The sequence below is a fragment of the Haliotis cracherodii genome, unplaced genomic scaffold (assembly GCF_022045235.1).
Source record: "Haliotis cracherodii isolate W230 unplaced genomic scaffold, xgHalCrac1.p SCAF_23, whole genome shotgun sequence".
NCBI lineage: Eukaryota > Metazoa > Mollusca > Gastropoda > Lepetellida > Haliotidae > Haliotis > Haliotis cracherodii.
This window is the reverse complement of record NW_027266279.1, coordinates 10,451,534-10,476,506: the sequence shown is the minus strand read 5'-3', so window position 1 is coordinate 10,476,506 and position 24,973 is coordinate 10,451,534. Positions and strand designations below refer to the sequence as shown.

The 24,973-nt window shown below is 39.0% G+C and overlaps 1 protein-coding gene across 1 annotated transcript in view; it reads right to left on the bottom strand.

Annotated features, from left to right (window-relative positions):
• LOC139471814 (uncharacterized) overlaps positions 1-24,973 on the bottom strand; it is a 125,976-nt gene that overhangs the window by 33,436 nt on the left and 67,567 nt on the right. Inside the window, exon 6 of the mRNA XM_071254311.1 lies at positions 4,668-4,845. Coding sequence (XP_071110412.1) covers positions 4,668-4,845 — 178 coding nt within the window. The remainder of the gene's footprint in view (positions 1-4,667; positions 4,846-24,973) is intronic.

The following is a 24,973-nucleotide window of genomic DNA, read 5'->3' as shown; positions in this document are numbered from 1 at the left end:
AGGGACGCAACTCCGCACAGCAAATCGCGCCAGTAACGAACACATAGCAGTGCTGTGACCTATGAGGACTAGAAATACCCTACAATATTTCTATTTTAATCTGTTTATTGCCGGAACATCAAACATGATAGACTCCATGATTAACTGGATAATTGCTCTGTCAACCAAATTAATGGCTAAAATCATTTACATAGTTATGAAAAATAAAAATATATTTGCATTTCTAAATATATGTTGACCCCTTCACATACTCACACACCAGAATTCTGTTTTATGATAGAAAATGACTGATACATTTTCAATAGGACTCATTTTTCATTGTACTACATAATGCTGGCTGCATTTTGACACAAATTCCTCGCACTTGATACCCGAGTATTACATTAGCTACGGTACAGAGTATGTACAATGCATTGCTATAGATGTCATTATCTGCGATCAGCCATGCATGCATAGCTGGCTATGTTTCTTTGCCAATGAAAAGCATGAAGCACCTAGTGACAGTAACACATGTTCACACATTCCTGTCTCCCTTGCACACTGAACAAATAAACATATTTATCAGATTATGTTGTTAGTTGGAATGAAAAAATATTCATACTGACTTGATCAAATCTGAACATCATTCATAATGGATAAAACAGTATTGATATTGTGATACATCTCTTTGTTCTCATCGCACTGGTGGAATTGAAATAGAATTATGTCTTTAGCTTTTAAAAGTTTGTTGTTTCAGTCAGTAATATGCCAGGTTTACGATGGTAGCCTCGAAATAATTAAGAGATGACCAGACAAAACTGTGATTGAAATTATGAGCAATGTCCATGTCCATGACATTGGGGGTATGATGACACACAATCAATCCATGCCTCACTCACACACTGCCTTCCACACTCACACATTCCCTGCTTCACACACATCACACACATTCCCTTCTTTTCACACACATCACATTCCCTGCCTCACACACATCACATTCCCTGCCTTACACACATCACATTCCCTTCTTTTCACACACATCACATTCCCTGCCTTACACACATCACATTCCCTTCTTTTCACACACATCACATTCCCTGCCTTACACACATCACATTCCCTTCTTTTCACACACATCACATTCCCTGTCTCACACACATCACATTCCCTGCTTCACACACATCACATTCCCTGCTTCACACACATCACATTCCCTTCTTTTCACACACATCACATTCCCTGCCTCACACACATCACATTCCCTTATTTTCACACACATCACATTCCCTGCTTCACACACATCACATTCCCTGCCTCACACACATCACATTCCCTGCTTCACACATATCACATTCCCTGTCTCACACACATCACATTCCCTGCTTCACACACATCACATTCCCTGCCTCACACATATCACATTCCCTGTCTCACACACATCACATTCCCTGTCTCACACACATCACATTCCCTGTCTCACACACATCACATTCCCTGCCTTACACACATCACATTCCCTGTCTCACACATATCACATTTCCTGCCTCACACATATCACATTCCCTGTCTCACACACATCACATTCCCTGTCTCACACATATCACATTCCCTGTCTCACACACATCACATTCCCTGCCTCGCACATATCACATTCCCTTCTATTCACACACATCACATTCCCTTCTATTCACACACATCACATTCCCTTCTATTCACACACATCACATTCCCTTCTATTCACACACATCACATTCCCTTCCTTACACACATCACATTCCCTGCCTCACACACATCACATTCCCTGCCTCACACACATATCACATTCCCTTCTATTCACACACATCACATTCCCTTCTATTCACACACATCACATTCCCTGCCTCACACACATTTCCTGTCAACACACATTTCCTGCCTCACACACATCACATTCCCTGCCTCACACACATTTCCTGTCAACACACATTCCCTGCCTCACACACATTTCCTGTCAACACACATTTCCTGCCTCACACACATCACATTCCCTGCCTCACACACATTTCCTGCCTCACACACACCTCAATTTATTTTCCAACTGTCACTCTTTCCTTCATTTTTTCTTTAACTCAAACAAAAATCTCCATCTTGACATCAAAATAATAAATATCTTCCCCACATTGATATCTGCCCACTATACCACCACACAATACAGGTCCTCCACACAACATGACACCCCCACACAGCTACATTCCCCACCCCCTCACTACAGTCCTGGGGGTGACAGGTGACAGCCGACACACAAGGAAGCCTACCACCGCCGCAAATGTAATAAAATAAACAGTCTTACATTGAAGCGACATTATGAGGATGTATAAAGTGCGACCCTCGCAACATAAACCATTACGACTCACTCAGCTGTTGATAATGTACATCAGCCAAGTGAAGCTGAATCCAAGTTAAGCATGTCCGGCTCGTAAACAGCATTGCTGACAAACCGGTTCTACTAACCAAGAAGAAGACTCCTGTCAATATACCTTTCAATGTGGATACATTAGGATTCCTAGTAAGGTCACATCTCACTGCCTAGGCAGCCTCCTGTCCCCTGACCCATCATCCATCACCCATCATCCATCACTCATCATCCATCACCAAAACCTTCTACCCCCACCACCTCTACCAAGTACCACCCAACCACCCAACCACTCAACCACCCACCACCTTCTCCAACCTGCCACATTTGCAATTGACTTTGATATTTTGAACCCCTCCCGAGCTCCAGATAAGCTGCGTATCGGCGTAAAATACGCATCAGATATGCAGAAATACGCAGTAAAATAAAATCCAAGCGTATCAAATACACAACGAACATTACAGATACGCTACAAAAATAAAACTTGGGCGTATCAACAAAATATTGTGAAGTAACCCTGCGTATTTGATTAGCAAATCAGCAACTTATTTTGAAATTATAAATGGGCATTCTGTCAACCTTGACAAACTCCACCATGACAGTTACATCATGATCATTTGCCAACACACTTTCTTGTGGAAGTATCGTGGTATTTGTGAGTCCTAAAATGCTCTCGAACCCACACGACAGTTTGCAGGGACTAGATGAATAGAGTTTTTAAATATTTAACTTAAATACCCACATGTTTAAAAACTAGTGGGTAACAGAAATTTGAATACCCAGATAGAATTACTGATACCCAAAGATTTTAAAATGCATGGGTAAAATACCCACAACACCAAAAGCTTATCTGGAGCTCTGTAATGGTGTAGATAGAATGTACTCTGCCAGTGTATCCCAAGTTTCTCACAGAGAGTTTGATCCCCAGATCACTGTGGTGCATGCTGAGAGGCATCTACGAGGTGATATGTGACATTCTGTAAAGAGTGTGGTTGTGTGAGTAGGGGCTAGAGCTGGGACGAGTCCAAATTTACTACCTGGGAACCGGACCCCCTATTACCCGACCCTACCCGGGTACCCACTGCAAGTCTTTAAGAGTAGGGAACAAAAGTCTGATTGGAAATTGTTTTAAGGCAGCCCTTGTTAAAACTATTTAGATACATGTATCAAACAATCAGATCATGCGTTCACTGAAGTTGACTGAAGCCTTATCTTCACGCACACATATACAAGTCAAAAGGAATGTGTGCATCGTCAGAAAGAAATGCGAACATTAGCGACTTGAAGTGTAGTCATTTAACAATATATCACTTGACTAACCACGGGTCTGGGTAGTCCTGTGGGTACCCGGGTCCTCCTCAGGACCCACCCAACCCGGGTACCCGAGTTACCCGTCCCAGCCCTAGTAGGGGCTGATATAAAGTCCCTTTGAATACTGTAAATCGTGAAATTAATGCGTCTCTGAAAGAATGCGACACCCCCTCCTCTCAAGCATCAGTGGATTTCTATCTAAAGATGTCCTCAGTCAGGTTTAGAATCCTCACCTTAATCCAACCTTACATTAATCCAATCACACACCAAATAACACCGTTTATTAGTAAAGTAAAGTAGAGTAAAGTACTTCCACAAAAACAATATTCTGAGTGTCATAGCAAACACATTAATTGAAACCCTCGAAAGTGAGGCATTATCAGTAACACTGCATTAATGAATGCATGCTGTAGTATACACAAGCGCAGTATTGCTCTTAGCATACCACAGTGTTATACAGAGAAAAAAATGCTGGAAACAATGCATTAGAGCATTTTTACGACTTTATCAAATAAAAATGCATGGAAAAAAAAGGACATTCTTCTACATATTTACAAAATTTAAAAAGACATCTTCTGGACATTTTGGACGACAATCCGTCAATGTCTGAGAAAATGAACTGATCTGAAACCCTGAAAACATCCAGTAAGCCACAATGTAAGGTGAATGATTATCAATCTGACATCATCACCTGCTGTCTTAGCAAATGAACCTCGTGATGATAATCAAATTTTTTAGCAAAATGCAGAGGCATTGTGGGCCAGAAGTGTAAGGCGTTGCCACTCATAAGCCATGACAAACTGGTCAATCTAAGTTATGCCATGATCGGCTGAGATTAGCCAAGATCACCCTGATTATGATCATTAGTTTGTCATCATCATCCACCATCATCATGCACCACCACCATCATCATCATCATCATCATCATCATCATCATCATCATCATTCACTATCATCATCATTATCATCATCTACTTCTACATACAAGGAAACTCCATTTCCACCGCCGATGTAAAAGCTGGGAGTCATGTTGTTGGCGAGACTGCACGCTGGGAGCTTCTTGGGTTTGCCGCCAGGGGTTTTCTTTCCTCCGCCTCTATGTGGGGGACCGGCCCCATCACTGTTGCTACCACGCCCTTCCCCCCTGCCGGAATCAGAATTACCTGAAAAAGAAACTAAAAATGAGGTTCTGTAGCTCACATTTTGCATCGCAATCCATAATCACAGATCCTCTTCCGTGATAAAGCCTCAGCTTGTCCTGAATATGGCCTGGATTAGCTTTGGTTACATTAAGAGAAAGAAGATCAGGGCCCTGTTCCACAAATCGATCGTAGCACTAAGATGATCATAACTCCCATACACAGACTTACGACACTCGCTAAGATCGCTTTGTGGATCAGGGCCCTGGACTAAAACAAGCTTTCTCGTGAAAAAGTGTAAAACGGTTTCAAGAAAACAGACTGTCTGTAATTTCTAGTTCTGAGTGAATAGCTGTCATTAATGCTACCTTATGAAATGAGTTTTCATCTCAGGGCTAAAAGAGAACCTGTATGCCAAGCAAAGGGCTGATAAACATCATGAGCATCGATCCACACAACTGAGATTTGATGACATGCAATCAACCAAGTCACCAAGTTTGATCTCCAAATCCATTTAGTCACCTCTTACAAGGAACCGAGGTCACTGGGGGCCTGTATTCATACCCAGAATCCTCATGGGTCTCTTCTGACCTCGAGACACTCAGTGTAATTATTTCTTGAAACAAGCACCAGGGGCCCAGGTTAGAATGAGTTCCCAGCATCTTCCCGAGGCAACAGAGTTAACTGACTTTAAAAGTTCAGTTTCCAACCTTGCCGAACTAGGCTGGAATTCCTCAATCATAGCGCCACCAGTGGCTATTATGAAGTATGTCCCTTCTAAGCCTCTCCTATGGACAAATCGGATCCTCCTCTCGTATCACTTGCATTTGCTTCAAATAAAATATTGGCGCCCAGGCAAGACGATCTGATCGATAATCGAGATCTATTTTGTGATAAAACGGGTCTTACATCGCAAAGTGTATCAGATCATGTGAGCACCTTGATTAAAAACAGATTTGGAAAATATTGAGTTGGCGGTGCACATGCTTTGCAAATCCTGCAATCGACCGTTACAGTTACGTCCTGCATTACAGTTTCGCTTTCGTTGCATAATTTTGATTGGACTATGCATAGACTCATTAGATCAGATAAAATTTAACTCCATAATACCAGCCTTGTTCGGCAAGGATGGAAACTGGACTTTTATAGTCAGTTAACGCCCTTACCTCGGGAAGATGAGTTCCCAGGGGAAACTTAATTGTATTGGGTGGTCACACTTAGAAGTAGTGTGTCATCCTACTCCAATGCTGCACATAATTTCAACCACTGGTTTGTCTGTCCAAGACAGGATTATTTATTTATTATTATATTACTGACTGCAGGATCAAACAACAATGACACAAACAAGCTAAATAAAAGTATGGTGATGGGGAAGATGCTGCAACTTTAGTCATTTCATCCTCAACAAGACATAAACAGGGGCTTATCTAGACTTGCTTCGAGTAGCCTAGAGGCTGATATTTACAGCCAAGTCTGCAGAAAATGTCATTGATAATTCCCTAACTAAACATTTCCCAGTTCATATAACCTTGGTCAAGGTGAATTGTATTTCATTGATATAAGGACCAATAAAGAGGAAGAGCTTTAATGTTTATTTTTACATTATTGTATTGAATGCAATGTTACAATACCATGTTAAAATACCAATGAAATTACGAAAATATTAAATCTCAATTTTGCAAAGAGATGTAAATTTTCTAATAAATTGTATATTTATATACTTATCCTTTCTCACACTATGCATTTCTTCTTATTCTTCGATCTTGGTGTGGAAACATCCTAGAAAAAAGTTTCCAGCTTCAAAAGTCACCACTCACCCAAACACATCCCATACATCACCAAATCACCACTGTAATCATGGTTCACGCACCACTAAAATCCTGTGCGTCACGACCCCAGCGACCTGTTCACCTAACATATCCAGCACCCTCATTCTCAATTCTATCGCTATGGTGTTTAGACGTTATTCTTGAACAGAGAAATTTTGTTTGTTTGTTTTGTTTTTTGTTTAAAAATACATTTTCCCCCCCTATTTGAGTGAGTGAGTGAGTGAGTGAGTGAGTGAGTGAGTGAGTGAGTGAGTGGGGGTTAACGCCACTTTTAACAATATTCCAGTTATATCACGCCATTTCAGCTTAATGTGGGAGGAAAGCCCGAAATGATGCAGGTCTCATATTGGTATAGTGCTGACAAACCTTGACTTGGACGAACCAGGATTCGAACCCACAATCATAGATCTCTAGCATGCCCAAGGGACGCAACTCTGCACACAAACTGCAGCACCTTAGAAGACTGGGCCACTGGGCCCCTTCAATGAAGAAAAACAGCCTTACCTTCTTATAAAGATAGTCGTATGACCTACTACGGGCACTTAGTGATGACAGCTGATGTTTTGTGAGGCTCTGTTTAAAGGTATTTGTTTATGGTTGTCAAACCGACACGCACTTAACACTGCAGTGGTTAGGTCAAGATCAACAGTCTTGATAACGTGGATAAACATTGCGAGTATAAAGTACAAGGGTTAAGAATTCTAAAATCCTTTAATATTTCCAAAAATACCTCAACTCCGTTGTACAAGTATTCAGTTTCTTATCTGACACTTCTAAATTCCTACATTTGAGTATACAGATTGTGTATTGTTTAAAAATTGAAAGTAGATGGAAGAAAACACAGCTGTTTGATCAAACAGGACCTGTTTTGAAAGATAAAAAACATCACAAACCGGTGAAATATTCTATCCTTTAACCATTCTTAACTTATCACCCTTGTTTAAGAATAAGATGAAAAAGTGCATAACAAGCGAAGTCAGCAAACAGAGCAAACACATTAGATTTATGGTTGCCTTCACAAGCATGTGCTTTGAGCCATATTGATAACTCAGTATAAAGAACATAACACTAAATCTTCATGAAAAAATATGACCTCTAAGATCTGATCCAGGTCTTATTTAGGCCAAATCTCAAGGCGTGTTAATCTAATGATAAATGATATCATTATATAAAAGTTCTTTGCTTGCACAGGGACGATAAACTTTCAATATTTTGTAGGGGCATGGAAGCCCTAGTGGTTTAAGACATTGTTGACAGCTGTGTTGAGATAGTCACTTCACCAAGATCTGCAGATTATGGTCTTCGGTTTGTCAGCACCATAAACTTAATTATTCACTGGTTGCCTGAAGTAAATGAGTACCTGCAGTGATTTGGGGAAATATTGTTTTCATGGATCTGGTTGTAGGGCTCAGTGACCTGGTTGAATGTGTCTTCTTACACTGACGGTATGGATTGTTGTTCACACGACTGATCACTGGATTGGTAGATTTGATTATTTACAGATCGCCTTCATAATTGATTGCATATTATAGCTAAAATGGATAGAATTATCATTAAACCACCTGCATGTTATCAGAAATGAGCAGGCCACTGTAACTTGATAATGCCCTCATACTGCTTGACGGCGGGCCATTATCACGCCTGTTAGGTGACGTCATAGGATAGGGATAGGTGACATCACGTTCAATAGTGACGTCATCTGGTTTGTTCTATGACATTTCCATATTTGTAAAAGTGGGTCAGTGACATTCGTATTGATTGCTGTACATGTTTCAAAACTGATATTGTTGTTTCATTTTATTTGAAGACAAATTCCATCCATTTTATCTATAATAATGGCAACACTTTTTTTTAGGGTATTATCATTTGCAGAAGCCCTAGGTGTGAAAAAAACCCAACTTTCCCCCCACATTTAGTTGAAATGCTGTGATAAATCAGCAACGAGCCCCGCCCATATATATGTATAACAATATGACAAAAGGATTAGACTTAATGTAAATATCGCTACAGATTCATTTTCACAAATAGCAGGAACAGAGCGGTGTTACGACATAAGATCCAGAATAGACTTGTCTTTCTAAAATCTTTATTTCTCACCTGCAGTTCTCACTAACGTTAACATCGTAATCAAAAGAGGAATGTTTTGTCATTCCTTAACACCATCACCAAATTAAAGGTTGGTTATAATCCAACAAAATGGAATAAATCACTGCTGGCGTAAGAATCACTTCGCTCACAGTTCGATAACCAACCTGGAATTCTCATTTCCTTGGAAACCATGAAAACAACCCTACAACGTACACTGTTGATCTATATTTCAACAAACAAGTTGGAGAATACAGGAGAACCACAGACCACCATTAGCTGATAAATACAATCTTCCATGTCTACCTGTCCATGTCAACACATATATCACAATCATATCATGAGACCATTTATTAAACTTGACCGAGATTACACACAACATTCACATTGAAAGACTGTTTGGTCAAGCTGAAGTTTATAGCGATCTTCTTACAAGAATATAATCTTAAACATAGTAATTACCATTGAACCGAGTCGCCACTGTGTGTGATCAACACAGAAGACGATCCAGCTTGATGAAACCCTTAGATTCTTTAGTCAATGTATGAAGCATGCAAGTTGTACGCATGATTTGTAACTTAGAAATCACCTACCCGGTTTAGTTGGCATGGAAGCATGAATTGTGACTGTTGTCAAACTTGTACGGCGACGAGAAGTTGTTAAACAATCGAGTAGATTCCTCCCAACCTTCAAGACAGTATGCACAGTATAAACGTCGTCCTGATAGGATATTTTAATATGCGACTCGAGCCGGAGTGTATATTACTGCATTACTTCATGACAATGTCAGGGTCGTTTCGACTACCATAATCTCACATGGGAGTACTTCACGTCGAATTCTCAATTTGATCATGTCAAACTTTTTCAGTCGCGTCTTAGATTTGGTTTTATTATTGAATGGGTCTGTGTCGATCCATGTTGCCTTGCAATATCCTCAATACAAAACAACTCACGCAGAACCTGTGGTCAATAATTCATACCGTCCACAAGTTTGTTTATGCAAACAACCAACTCAGTCTATAGCAACAACACGGAAAGCAGGCACAGAGGCATTGTCCTATCACACCAAGTTAAATACTATCCATTCTATGGTTTTGTACTGCCCTGACTGGTGGAATGATAAAGCACTCTGACTGCTGACAAGGAAACCTTTCAGACAACTAGTTAGCTTTAATGTACAGATAATGAATTTATGCTGATAAAGTGTTAATCACAATCTCAGTACAGCTAATGGCAAAAGCATGGACCGAAAACCATATGCGTACAGAGAAGGGCTGAATTATTCACTGAAGTTAGTTCTGATGGGCCAGGTAGATAGTGTTGAAAGTAAGGTATTAACAACATTATCTAAAAGAATGGATTAGGCAAGGCAAGACAAGGATCCTTTTTGGACCACTGATTATTTCAAATAAAGTTTCTGAAATCTTTCAAATTTAGTTATGATGATAATGATTATCAAAACCCTTCTTTTCCTTATAAGTGTGTGAGTATGGTTTTGCTGCTTTTAGCAATATTCCAGCAATATCACCAGAAATGGGCTTCACACATTGTACCCATGTTGGGAATCGAACCCGGGTCTTCCGCGTGACGAGCGAACGCCTTAACCACAAGGCTACCCGACCGCCCCTCTTTTTCTAATGACATGATCATAGATATTTATGCTGTGGGGAATTCAGGTTAGAATAGGACCCAGCACCTGTGTAGGTGGGAGAGATGATTTGTGGATTGGGTGGTCAGATTCAGGACCTCAATGACTACCTCATATCCCCCGCCAATATGACATGTCCGGTTGTGTGCAATGCATCAGCTCCTGTGAACTACGTTCAGGGGATGATAGAATATGTAACTGTATTAGTAATGAGTTGTGTTATTAATTAAACAATAATCAGAGAAGTAAGGGAGTTCTTACTTTACTTAGAGATTAATGAGAGCAGGGGTCACCATGAGGTGTACTGAGAAGTACAGCACCAATCATCTGATGATCTGAGTAGTAGACTGGAGTCTGGAATGCTACAGCACTGGCATGATCAGAAAACAACAAGTCCAGTGTAGCTCCAAGACAGTGAGTTGGAGAGTGAATGAGTTGAGTCATTTTCTGCACATTAAAGAAATCTTCACGTTTCACAGTTGAAATCCCCAGTACCGGTAGTTCACTTACAGGCAACTTTTATGAAGCTGGAATGTATCTCTGTGTGACATTAATCAACAAACAGATATATGTGTGAGAGAGTGGTGTCAAATATAGAATTAGGTTTAATATATGACAATAAAATAATTGGGGAAGCCAGTAGGATCACAATATGCTCCATGTCTGTTTATACAATTTGCAGAAATTGTCCTTTTCTAGATGGATCTTGTTTTGTAAGAAAACTGTCAGGAGGTCAGCACTGTGAGGTCTAACAATATTACAGAGTTCTTCTCGGCCTACTGAGTTTGACAAAAGGCTGTATCATATAACGATAAACAAACAAATCTGGTGTCTGACCCTTGAAATATCAACAATCTGGTCAAAACTGACCTGCTGTCTCAGACAGGACAGAGCTGTTAGATTAATGGATTTCACATATGTTTCACGATTTTCAAACAAGTATTCATCTTATTGGTTAATTATTTTGGCTTCGCTGTCATCATGCTATCTTTAAACATTACCCTTAATCCTACCCTGTGTAAACATGTCTACATTGTGTATATATCAACATTTTCACCTGATGTTGTAGACCCGTGAAGATCCGGGGTAGAATAGGTCTTCAGCAACCCATGCTTGCCGTAACAGGTGACCATGCTTGTCATAAGAGGCGACTAACGGGATCAGGTGGTCAGGCTCGCTGACTTGGTTGATGCATGTCATCGTATCCCAATTAGGTGGCTCGATACTCATGATATCAATCACTGAACTGTCTGGTCCAGACTCGATTGTTTACAGACTGCAGTCATATAGCTGGAATATTGCTCAGTGCAGCGTTAAACAACAAACAAACAAACAAACCTGATGTTGGAGCAAAAAGTAGCCCAGAAAGAGAATGACAAACAATAGAAGTCAACATCCATAGATAGTGTCATTATTTAAAAAAAAAAATTTGCTTTTTACTCCTTGAAAAAATCCCAAACACTGAGTATAAGTACAAGTTTAGTTAAACAAATTGTTTCCATAATCACTCCTAAACTGACATGTTCTTTCAAAAATCAATGAATTACACTCAAAATAAATACATGAATGAATGTTTAAAAAGTGCTACCAGTAATAAAGCATTTTTACATCGAGTAAACAATATTTTCATGAAAAAGAAACTCCATCTCTCACAAAAATCATTGAACCTTAATATTGAATTTATTCATCAAAACCTATTCAAATCCTACAAAAAAAACACACTTTAACAATCACGATACAAGATGCAGGGGAAACCAGCATAAAAACAAAGGCCATCCCACTAACTCAATAACAAAAATCATTATCTCTTGATTCAAACACTGTAACCTAAAACTCAACTCAACACTCAATTGGCTATCTTTCTCACCATCAAATTAAACAGCTTGTACAAGATTTACAATCGATTACAGCTTCCCTTTTTTATGTAAAAACTTGGAACCATGAGGCATAAAATAAGCGCCAATGGTAAAACAAAGACCTGCACTACCAATGTTTTGCCCTGCCATGACAACGCTGAAGACATGCAGACAATCACAGACCGATTTCCTGGAATCGATATTGACTAGTGTAGCTGGAGGCAGTGCTATTGAAATATTGTCACTAGAAGAAGAGGACACATCAGAAGAGGGAGGAAAAACAAACAGCAGTCAAGGAACTATTTTGTTCAGTGCTGAAAGTGGTGGTTCATTTTCAGATAGAATGGTCCGTTGCTATGTACTTTGAATGGATGAGCACAATAGAGTTGGAACCAATTGTTTCAAATTGGGATCATGAAAACATACGCTCGACACAGGGTCTATATTTTGGACTCAGAAATAATTGCTTCATTGTGCCTTCCACACAATGGGGGTGTCTACGTATTGTATCAAGATCCAGTTTGGTGTTCATTAAATTTTGAGAAATAAAGACTTGATGCTATTTACCATCAAGACACAAACAGTTGGGAGAGTAAGTACATTGAGTGAGTGAGTGAGTTGGATTTAACGCCGCTTTTAACAGTATTCCAGTTATATCACGGCGTGTCAGTTTAATGTAGGAGGAAAGCCAGAAGTGATGCAGGTCTCGGACGTTTACCACTTCGGTGAAACCCACGAGCATTGGTATGGTGCTGACAAACCTTGAAACAAGATCGGGGCGAACCAGGATTAGTACACACAATCATAGGTTTCTGTCGTGCCCAAGGGACGCAACTCTGCACAGTGAACGCGGCGCCTTAGACGACTGGGCCACCTGTGCCATTGTACATTGTACATAAGTACATCGATTGACATGGTGACTAATGCATAAAAACAAGATTAAAGCATCGTAAAAAAATTAAAAACCAGCTTGTCAAAGATGCTAAGGGGATTGTGGAGTGTGTGAGAAGATGAAATATTACTGACCATACTATTTCACTTAAATAGACTTGTTTGCATGTAATCTCAGAGTTGGATTCAATAAAACGATTGTTGTCCATGTGCAAACAATCTGCCTCCAAACCGTGTACATGATCAGTAAAATATTCAATAATATTCTACTCAACAGATGCTAAAGAACTCAGATTTTTTCATACTGCTATAGTTCATCTGTCATGGAATGAAAGTGTTCTTTAACTTCTTTTAAGTAATATATAAGGAATGTCTGTGAATTTGGGATTATTAATAAGTAATGAATGAATGGATTTTGTTTAATTCTACAGTAAGCTATGTTCTGTCTATATCACAGTGGCTTGTAAATAATCAAATCTGGGCAAGACAAACCAATGGTTGATATTACAAGCAACATCATCCATTGTTGAGGTACGATGATATGATTATCCACAAGGTCACTGGGCCTGACCACAAGGTCAAATTCATATGCCTCTTAGGACCAGAAATACAGTGCTAGGGCTCGAGTCTTACAGGGTTTTAGCTGTGATGAACATGTTTGTTTGTTGTTTAACGCCGCACTCAGCAATATTCCAGCTATATGACGGTGGTCTGTAAATAATCGCGTCTGGACCAGCAATCCAGTGATTGACATCATGAGCATCGATCCATGCAATTGGGATACGATGACATGCATCAACCAAGTCAGCGAGCGTGATCACCTGATCCCGTTGGTCGCCTCTTGCAACAAGCATAGTTGCCTTTCTAGGCAAGCATGGGTTGCTGAAGACCTATTCTACCCCAGGTCTTCACTGATCATAATAAACATGTGCTTTATCCCCTACACTACTCCATAGGCTTCAACGTGACGGACTGTCTCCATGGTCTGGTGGATAGTGTCTGGTGCATAGTGTCTGGTGGATAGTGTCTGCCCAGAGAGCAGAAGGTTTGATACCCCAAAAGATGTTAAAAGAAGGTACTTGTTTCCTTGCTTGGTGCTTAGCATTAAAGGGATAAAACAAAGTCCCGGGCCCCGTTCCACTAAGAGAGCTTAGAGCTAAGATGATCGTAAGTCCCATACTTTAACACAGGCTTACAACAATCATAGCACTAAGATCGCTTTGAGGAACGGGACCCAGACTAGAACACACAGCCACGCGTGCAGCCACACACGCACACGGCCATGCACGCAGCCATGCACGCAGCCACGCATGCAGCCAAGCACGCAGCCCCGCATGCACAGACGTCGCTATATGAGTGCAAAAATCTTGAATGAGACATGAAAGCCCATTTTACCTCACCTCAAAAATGATAACAAGACATCAGTTTTGACAAAAATCTAAAATCCTCTGCTTCATTTCTGAAGCTGCTTAATCAAAATCTGTATAATCCTTAATGTAACCATAACATTTTCAATAAATCACCATTTCAGGACATAAAATGTTTAACCAATCATCATAACATGACATTAAACTTTGTCATCCAGTGCACACAGCCAAGTGCAAATCCCTGAATCAGTGAGAAACTATTGAACTCCAATCACAGCTTCATATGGTATGAGAATGAACATACGCTGTAGATTCTAAATAGAAATTGATTATTGCTGCAATCAGAATTAGACCGTGGCAAACATATGCCATGTACATATGCAGAGAAACACTCAAGTCCTTCACGTGCCCATTAGCTCCAATTAAGAGAGTGGGGATTGATTCTCACCTAATGTCTACATGTCGAGTTGGATGGTCCAGGGTTGCTGGTGTATGTCAACAGACTGTGTTTGTTTCATTACTTATGAAATGTAGCAGTTCTTTCATGGCTAACACTCAAATTTCACTGGGACATTGCAAACTTAGAATTACCTGAAAACTAGTTCTGTCTTGTCATAGGCGGATCCAGTGGGGGGTCTGGATTACCCACTTTTCAAAACCAAATGTAGTTTGTTGTTGGCAGTCAAATTGACTGAGAGAAGATTTTGATATTTTGAACCCCTCCAGAGCTCCAGATAAGCAGCGTATCTTTTTTTGGTTGGTTTAGTTTGTTGTTTAACGCCGCACTCAGCAATGTTCCAGCTATATGACAGCTGTCTGTAAATAATCGAGTCTGGACCAGACAATTGGGATCAATTTAGTCAAGATATGGTCATGAACAACTCCATTCAATTAGGATCAATTTAGTCAAGTTATGGTCAGTAACAACTCCATTCAATTAGGATCAATTTAGCCAAGTTATGGTCAGGAACAACTCCATTCAATTAGGATCAATTTAGTCAAGTTATGGTCAGGAACAACTTCATTCAATTGGGATCAATTTAGTCAAGTTATGGTCAGGCACAACTTCATTCAATTGGGATCAATTTAGTCAAGTTATGGTCAGTAACAACTCCATTCAATTAGGATCAATTTAGTCAAGTTATGGTCAGGAACAACACCATTCATTTGGGATCAATTTAGTCAAGATATGGTCATGAACAACTCCATTCAATTAGGATCAATTTAGTCAAGTTATGGTCAGGAACAACTCCATTCAATTAGGATCAATTTAGTCAAGATATGGTCAGGCACAACACTATTCAATTGGGATCAATTTAGTCAAGATATGGTCGTGAACAACTCCATTCAGTTGGGATCAATTTAGTCAAGATATGGTCAGGCACAACACTATTCATTTGGGATCAATTTAGTCAAGATATGGTCATGAACAACTCCATTCAATTGGGATCAATTTAGCCAAGTTATGGTCAGGAACAACTACATTCAATTGGGATCAATTTAGTCAAGATATGGTCATGAACAACTTCATTCAACTGGGATCAATTTAGTCAAGATATAGTCAGGAACACCTCCATTCAATTGGGATCAATTTAGTCAAGATATGGTCAGGAACAACTCCATTCAACTGGGATCAATTTAGTCAAGATATGGTCAGGCACAACACTATTCCATTGGGATCAATTTAGTCAAGATATGGTCAGGAACAACTCCATTCAATTGGGATCAATTTAGTCAAGTTATGGTCAGGAACAACTCCATTCAATTCTAATCCACTAACCATTTATAAGAAATTGGTGGTTAGTGGTATGACTATTGAAACATTGTACTGTGACAGAAAAAAGAGTGTCTTCCTTCCCGCAAAGTAGACTTGTATTTGAGTGAGTGAGTGAGTGAGTGAGTGAGTGAGTGAGTGAGTGAGTGAGTGAGTGAGTATGGTTTTACGCTGCTTTTAGCAATATTCCAGCAATATCACGGTGGGGGACACCACAAATGGGCTTCACACATTGTACCCATGTCGGGAATCGAACCTGGGTCTTCGGCGTGACAAGCGAACGCTTCAACCACTAGGCTACCCGACCGCCCCACTTGTATTTGACTCAGTTGAGGCTTTCAGTGAATTCAGGGTGATACCTCGAGTAATGAGTGATATAAATATATTCAGAGTGGTCATACATGTATCTTCACTTAAGCGGTACCATGGAGACAAACAAATGGCACAGTATCAACAGTATTGTTTTCACTTTATTCTGTCTATCAATACTATTGATAATGTAGCATGCCATCGATATTAGCTATTGATATTTCAATATATTGTCGGACAACAGACAGTTGTGATGTGTTCATAGTTTAATACAATGTTACACACCTACTTACTAGTCCCAGACGATTATGTAAATTCTGTGGTAAAATTATCATAATTTTGCAGCTAAATTACAAAATTCTGTGGTAAAAACAGAACTCTAAAAACATCTCTAGGGAGTAGACAATTCAAGACATAAAATTATGTAAATACATATGCAGAGTGTCGGATATTTAGTTATTGTTAGATGTAAACATTGTCGTAATACCACAAGATGTATTTCAAAAGGAAGAGAATTTATGGTCGTCAACTTCTTTATTATGAAGAACATGACGTTTCGGAGTATATACTTCCACCTTCATCAGGTGAATAAATCCTACTCGGCAGAGAACATATACATGTACCTGTAAGAACAACAGTAATAAGATAATAAAGGGGGAAACTTACCAAGAAAAGCCGACAGTTAATTATCAATGATTGGTAAAAGGTAGGGTTGGGAATTGGACCAAAAGGTGAATTGCGATATATTGCAATATTTCAAAAACATATTGCAATATTATTGCAATATATTGGGAAATAATTTCTACCAAGAGAAAAGCTTTTTTTCATATCCCTCTGACAAATATTAATATGAAAGCTGCAATGTTAACAATTTGGTCAAAATTATGAACCAATTCTAATAAATTGTACTATTATTTTTATCTACAATCAAATACAGAGTATGAAGCATTTGTTTTGTCTTTGTTTTGATTTAATAAGGTAAGACTATACATCATGGCATGTCAGTCACAGTCTCCAACCTTTCTCAATCACAAATCTTTCTGCAAGCGTGGAGAATTGCAGAATTTGTCTGAGACTAAATTCCAACAAGCATGGGATACTGGGGCCTATTCTGCTCTGGAATCCATACATGTCCCCCAACTCTTCCCAAAGATTAGGGCCGCCTCCGTGGTCTAGTGGTAGAGCGTCAGCCCGGAGAGTGGAAGGTCGGGGATTCGATTCTTTCCGCATCATACAAAGATGGTACTTGTTGCTCCTCTGCCTGGCGCTAGGCATTAAGAGGCTAAAACAAGGACTGGTCGGCTCGGAGTCAGTATACTGTGTCTGAGTGGGGTATTCATGTTAAACCGTGGCATGGTATCTCAGTGGGCTAGCACTACAAAATCTAGTTCAAGCGCACACACGCACACACGAAAGCCTTAAGAAACAAAGCCAATTTATAAAATTGTTAGGAAAGGTATCAGATGTGTTCACCTAAATGAGAATTTGACATTGTCCTTGTCAGCATGAAATGAAACATTAAAGTATGAAGACATGTTTGTAATATTTGAACTTGAGCAAATCAGGACAGTTCAGTCATATCAACTACAGCCCATGCAAGTCTATAATGTTTGGCAAGTCTAGATTACTGCAGTATCATGAAAATGAAGAGAATCACTGGGCTCCCTTTTTATTATATTTTTATTAAGATAACTGAACAACTGTTTTTTTTGTACGATATGTTCATTTCAGAGACTATATGTTAGTCTATCATATTGCAAACAAGGGCAAAAGTGAGGGTGGCTCACTAATACCCCCGACCTGCCTAGTGTGTCAGTAGTATCAAATTAAATAGCTAGGATAGGGTTAGGGTTTGAAAAAATCATAAAAAAATGGAAAATTAATATAATTTTTTTTTCTTTTGACTGCACCCCTCCATATGACACAGATTATATGTACTACGTTTGAGATGATTCCACTGAATAGTTTAAGAGAAATCGCACGGACAAAGTTTTCGGACGGACGTTAGGGTTTGAAAAATTCATAAAAAAATGGAAAATTAATAAAAACAAGTTTTTACTTTGGACTGCACCCTTCCATATGACACAGATTATATGTACCAAGTTTGAGATGAATCCACTGAATAGTTTAAGAGAAATCGCGCGGACAAAGTTTTTGGACAGACGTTAGGGTTCGAAAAATTCATAAAAAAAATGGAAAATTAATAAAAACAATTTTTTTCTTTTGACGTTTTCGGACGGACGGACGGACAGACTGATGGACGGAACCTTGCTATAACTATATACCCCCGACCTTTTAGGTCGAGGGTATAAAAATCAATATGCTTCACAGATTCATATCTACATTTTTCTATCCATTTTCTCCTTTTTTATTCGCTCTTATACCCCTACCCCTGATTACAACATATGTCCAAAAATTTAAAAAAACATGTCTGATATTGTTAATTAAAATATGTCAAATATTTTCATCAACTTAAACTTACCAGTGGGTTAAAGGAGCCTTTAACACACCTTGTCATATTCATTATTGTAACACAGACTCAGAAGTTAGTATCGTAATTTGAAACAACTTTAAATCATTAATTTTAAAAGCTTGAGTTAACAGTTCAAGTTCAATCCACTCAATAAAATTCCCTTCATCTTACATATTTTCAGTCAGAAGAAACATGAATAAATGAATGTCTGAAGCTATACACGTTATTTTCACCTGAAGCTACTGTACATCTGACGAAGAAGCTGTAGATGTGTGAAGAAGACATCTCAAGAAGCCTCATGTTGGGGAAAGAAACACAGGTCAAATAGATACTTGTCAGCTGTGCTATTTGCCTCACAAATACTCTATGTATATATTTAAGGTCAAGTCAACAGTTGAGAGAACTGTCAATTTCTGACACCCGTAATCAATATCTATCTAAGAGACTTGTCAAATATCTCCAAACCATATTCTAAGACAATGGAGTTCAAACACTGAATTTCATCAACAGCGTAAAACAGGTTATGAATTCAATGAATAATTCAATGATATATATTAATCTATCATTAATTTTATAGTCACAGTTTACACTCTTTCTTGATATATATTGACCTGATGTATGTTCACAAAGTGCGAAATTCAGACATCATAGTATAGGGATTGCTTAAACAGTGTGTACAACTTAGGGTTTGTCACATTCAACACGATCAATAAAACGTAGGAATAATAGGTATTATTTCATCATGTGTACACAATTGATCTTACACAAATGTAGATTTCATATGAGGTCGATATTTGTTTTTATGGATCCAGATGATTGACAGTGGACAAAAATGTTCCAAACTAACTGTGTTATAATTAAAATACCATCTGACTGTGTTATAACTGAAATACTTCCTGGCCATGTTACAAATCATATACTACCGTATTCGACGTAATAAGCGCCCAGGGTGCTCTTAAAATTAGAAATAGGGGGCTCTTGTTAGAATATTATATTGGTGGAAAAAAGAGAGTTGAAAGATAAATTTCGTGGTTTATGCTGACAGACATGTTTATATGCAACAGATATATTTTTCCAGAACTTAATTGCCTATAATTAAGAATGCATATAACACACGAGGGCGCATTATACGTGAATAAATAAGTCTTGTGTACATTGATCAGTTGGATGGGGTGCTGATTGGGATTGTTCACTAGCCAATATATTAGCAAATATCGCTGTGGGCGCTTATTAGAGCGGGTTGCTTATTATGTCGAATACGTTATTTGACCTTGTTGTAATTTTATATAAAACCATAATGTAGTGTTGATGAGTGGGTATGGTTTTACGCCGCATTTAGCAATATTTGAGCAATATTACGGTGGGGGACACCAGAAATGAGCTTCACATATTGTACCCATGTGGGGAATCAAACCCGGGTCCTCAACATGATGAGTGAACGCAATAACCACTAGGCCGCCCCATTGCCCCTGTAGTGTTTCGTGAATTCTCTGCTCATTTTAGCCATATTGACTTCCGAGTATCTATGAAAGTAATGTTTCGAATAATGATATTTCATGGTATTTGGTGTCAAAACACAAGGAAGACAAAAAAGAAAGTCAAAGTCTGTTGTCTTGAATATGGCTATTCCAAAAGTGATCGATGATCATCTGAAAAGATATTTCAAACCTTAACTTAAATAATGATTGCCACAAGGGATATACATCCTCATTAACAAGACCATTCATGTTCATGATGCCATTTCTAGCATCATAAAAAAATATGCTACAAATTGTCTTTCATTTATATGTCTTACCTACAGGAGCATTACGATACAAGGCACGCCCCAGCCTAGTGGGTTAGTGTCTACTCATCATGTGGAACCCGGGGGTGTTCCCCCACATGGGTGCATGTCTGAAACCCATTAATGGTTTCAGCCAATTTGACATTGATGAAAAATTGACCCAAAAAACCGTTACTCACTCAGTCTTCCTCTGGGAAGTGAGCGAGTGAGTTTTGTTTTACGCAGCTTTTAGCAATATTCCAGCAATATCACGGCAGGGGGTCACCAGAAATGGGCTTCACACATCGTACCCATGTCGGGAATCAAAGACAGGTCTTCGGTGTGACGGGCGAACGCTTTAACCACTAGGCTACCCACCACCCTGTCTTCCCATGGAGACCAGGTAATAATGTTCTTGCTGCCAGGCAAACCAGTGGTTGATAGCATGAGTAACGATTCACATCAAGAGGTATGATAATACAATATCAGCCATTTCATACATACAATACATACCTTCCCAATTATATAAACAAAACATTTGGATTCAACTAACCTAAGTTATAGGCATCATATCTTAAGAACCTATTTTCCACACAGTAATAGGTATCACTTGATAACTACTGTTCCACAAACAAATCTTAAATTATAAGACCACCTCTGTGGTCTAGTGGTAGAGCGTCCGCCTGGAGAGAGGAAGGTCCGGGTTTCGATCCTCGGCAGCGCCATACCAAGTGCAAGCTAGCACTATAAATCAGTCCGGACTAGTACAAGCAGCCACACAAACACACACACGTACATGCACGTCGCTCTATAAGTGCAATAATCTTGGACGCGACGTTAAACCCCATTTCACCTCACCTCACCTTAAATTATTTAGAGCCAAATACACTGATCTATCTCTAATTATCAAAGCAGCCAAGTTCGTGCCATTTTACTTGTCACCAACTGCCAACCCTCTAAATTGTCAATCCTGAGGAGGCAACTATATCACCATTTAGACTATTACATGCAAAATAATATAAACACAAAACCTCTGTCATGGCTACCTGCCAAATTCCACATATTGACAACCCATATTTACACCCTGAAATAATCGCCCAATAATCACTACACAACAATCTTAATCATGACACATACCACATATATATATGACTTGCAAAAATAGCAGAATAAACAAAACTCATACAAGTATGTTTGAAATTAATACCTACCTTACAGAAATCAGTGGTTTGTAATAACAGGACTCCGGTAGTGTCTGACATTGAGAAACAACTACTATAGTCTCACAATCAGTGTCTCCGCCAACAAGGCTAATACCTGGTTGCTAGGAGCTTACCCCACCTGTCAAATCCTGTTCAGGCCTATATTTGATTGTTAAATCATACAGGCAGGATAATTAGTAATCCTTATGGAGTCCACACCTCAGTGCCTACCTGTGCTGGATCTCGTCACAGGTAAATGAGGTGTTTCACGTGGACTTACTGGTACGTTACATGTGGTAATTTGGAAACCCAGTATGTTTGAAAAAGGGATAATTCTGAAAGATTGAGCCATGCAAAAGGACCTTTTTGTGGCCCACTGAATCTCTGTAATTTCAGAAATGACGAAACAAAATTGAAATTGTCATAACACTGAATGACGATGTGAGGCTGAATGAAATGTCAAAAAGGTTTTATGAGAGTTTTTTACTTATAACATTTGAACATTAACAGGTTAATGACCCAGGGTGATTTTCTATGTAAAATAAAATCTAGGGTCACAAAATTGCTCAGTTTAGATTCTTCTTGGTAAATAGCCACAATAACTTCAGAGTATTCTGTTGCAAGATTTCAAAAGAATCTTTCTTTGTTTGAATTAAAAAGAAAAAAGATAGGGGATAATGATAATATTTTGTGTCAAAAACAAGTAATATTAAAAAGTAGGCCAACATCTGCTGTCGTGAAAATGGCTATTTCAAAAGTAATGATTATCTGAAAATAGATCTTATAACCTTAACTGAAATAATGATTGCCACAAATGGACATAAATCTTCATTTACAAGACCTTTCATGTACATGATGCCATTACTATCATCACAAAGAAAAACCACGTGCCAGAACTGTCTATGTCAATTATACCCTGTGCGAACTCTTAGTCTTACACAAGCTGGGAGTCTAGTTACTCTTAGGTTCTGCAATGCAACCCTGCAGAGTTGTGTCCCCTAGATGTGTTCAGATTATGGGTTTAGCTCCGATTATGACCCTTGGTTTCTCAGCTCCATACTTTAAGTGAGTGAGTGAGTATGGTTTTACGCCGCTTTTAGCAATATTCCAGCAATATCACGGCGAGGAACACCAGAAATGGGCTTCACACATTGTACCCATGTCGGGAATCGAACCCTGATCTTCGGCGTGACGAGCGAACGCTTTAACCCCTAGGCTACCTGACCAGCCCCCATACCTTTAGTGACAGCCTACATGATGTACTGTATAGAGCAATAGCCCGGAGAGTGGAAGGTCGGTGGATCGATTCCCGGCCATTACATGCCAAATAGATTTGTTGTTTTCCTGCTTGGCATTATGGGGATAAAACAAGGACTGGTCTGCTCGAAGTCAGTCTCCACCCACAAATCTTAAAACACATAATATTTATCTCCTAAATCAGCAGCATCCCAGTTGTGTTCAAGGGAGTCATTAAAGTGATCAATTCTAGACCAGACAAAATAGTGAACAAGAATACAAACTGTAATGTACCCATGAAGATCTGGGGTAGAATAGGTCTTCAGCAACCCATGCTTGCCGTAAAGGGCGCCTATGCTTGCTACAAAAGGCAACTAACGGGATCGGGTGATCAGGCTTGCTGACTTAGTTGAAGCATGTCATCGATCCCAATTGCGTGGATCGATGTTCATGCTATCAATCACTGGTTTGTCTGGTCCAGACTCGATTATTTACAGATAGCCATCATATAGCTGGAATATTGCTGAGTGTGACGTTAAACAACAAACAAACAAACAAACAAACAAACAAACAAACGAACAAACAAAAAAACAAAATAACTGTAATGTCTTGGGATGCTGAAGACCACTTCTATCCCGGACCTTGACAGGGTCCCCATTTAGGTTGCTTCAACAACAAGCAAAGGATACTATGGTTTTCTGAGCCTTAGAGACCAATTTTACACAAGGACCTACTTGGGATATGTTTATGTAAAACTGATATTCTTCCAATATTGTTTTAACAAATGACCCAATTAATGAGATTTTCCAACTACTGAACATTGATTATGTCAAATATGGATTTCAAATATCAGATTTCTAACAAATTTATAAACACGATATCATAAACTATACCGTTCATTTAAACATGTGCAAGTGAGAGAACAGCGCTAAATGTAAACTTCATTAAGACATTGCACAATATAAAGATGATCTAGGTTTTGGAATTGATATTAAATTTATTAAAATGGACCATTGTACCCAAAGTAATAGTCAGGAAATTGTCTTTTAAAAGACGAAACAATCATCATCAGCTGCAACATAAAAAACATCTCATGAATTCTCAAATAACCCATATTCACACATCCAATGACAATGCAGTCACACTCTGAATACATCAGAACTATTTTATGTTGAAGTGCATTCACTGTTTTGTCATGGCGAGAAAATGATCTCATTTAAATCAAGTTGTAACTTGATCTCCGTAATAACACATTCCAAGTCATAAAAACTAGGGATAAAACTCGAATGATGTTAATTCTAGATTGAGGTGAAATTGTTCAGTGAGTGAGATTACAGTCCAACAAGGGGAAATCCAGTCTTGTCGCTTAAAAAAATGCCTGCATTCTAAAATTAAATCAATTAGCCATGAACATACGCACAGCACATTCATAGCCTACAAGGTAAAACTGAAAACACTTTTCTGGCCTTATCAAAAAACATGCCTCAGAAACAATCAATTCTTGGAAACAGAATAACAATAAAATTCCATTTGCATGGGATGTTTGGGGCAAGCCCTGTTGTCTAAGTATGTTACAACAACTCAATTATCGTTGAAAACCTGGCGTTAATGTGATTTCACAAGCCTTGTGAACACACCATTTATAGTTACGCTGGCAGTTTCCAAGGCCCATGAGCTTATATTGCTCCAGCACAACTTAAATTGATTCTTTCTATTCACA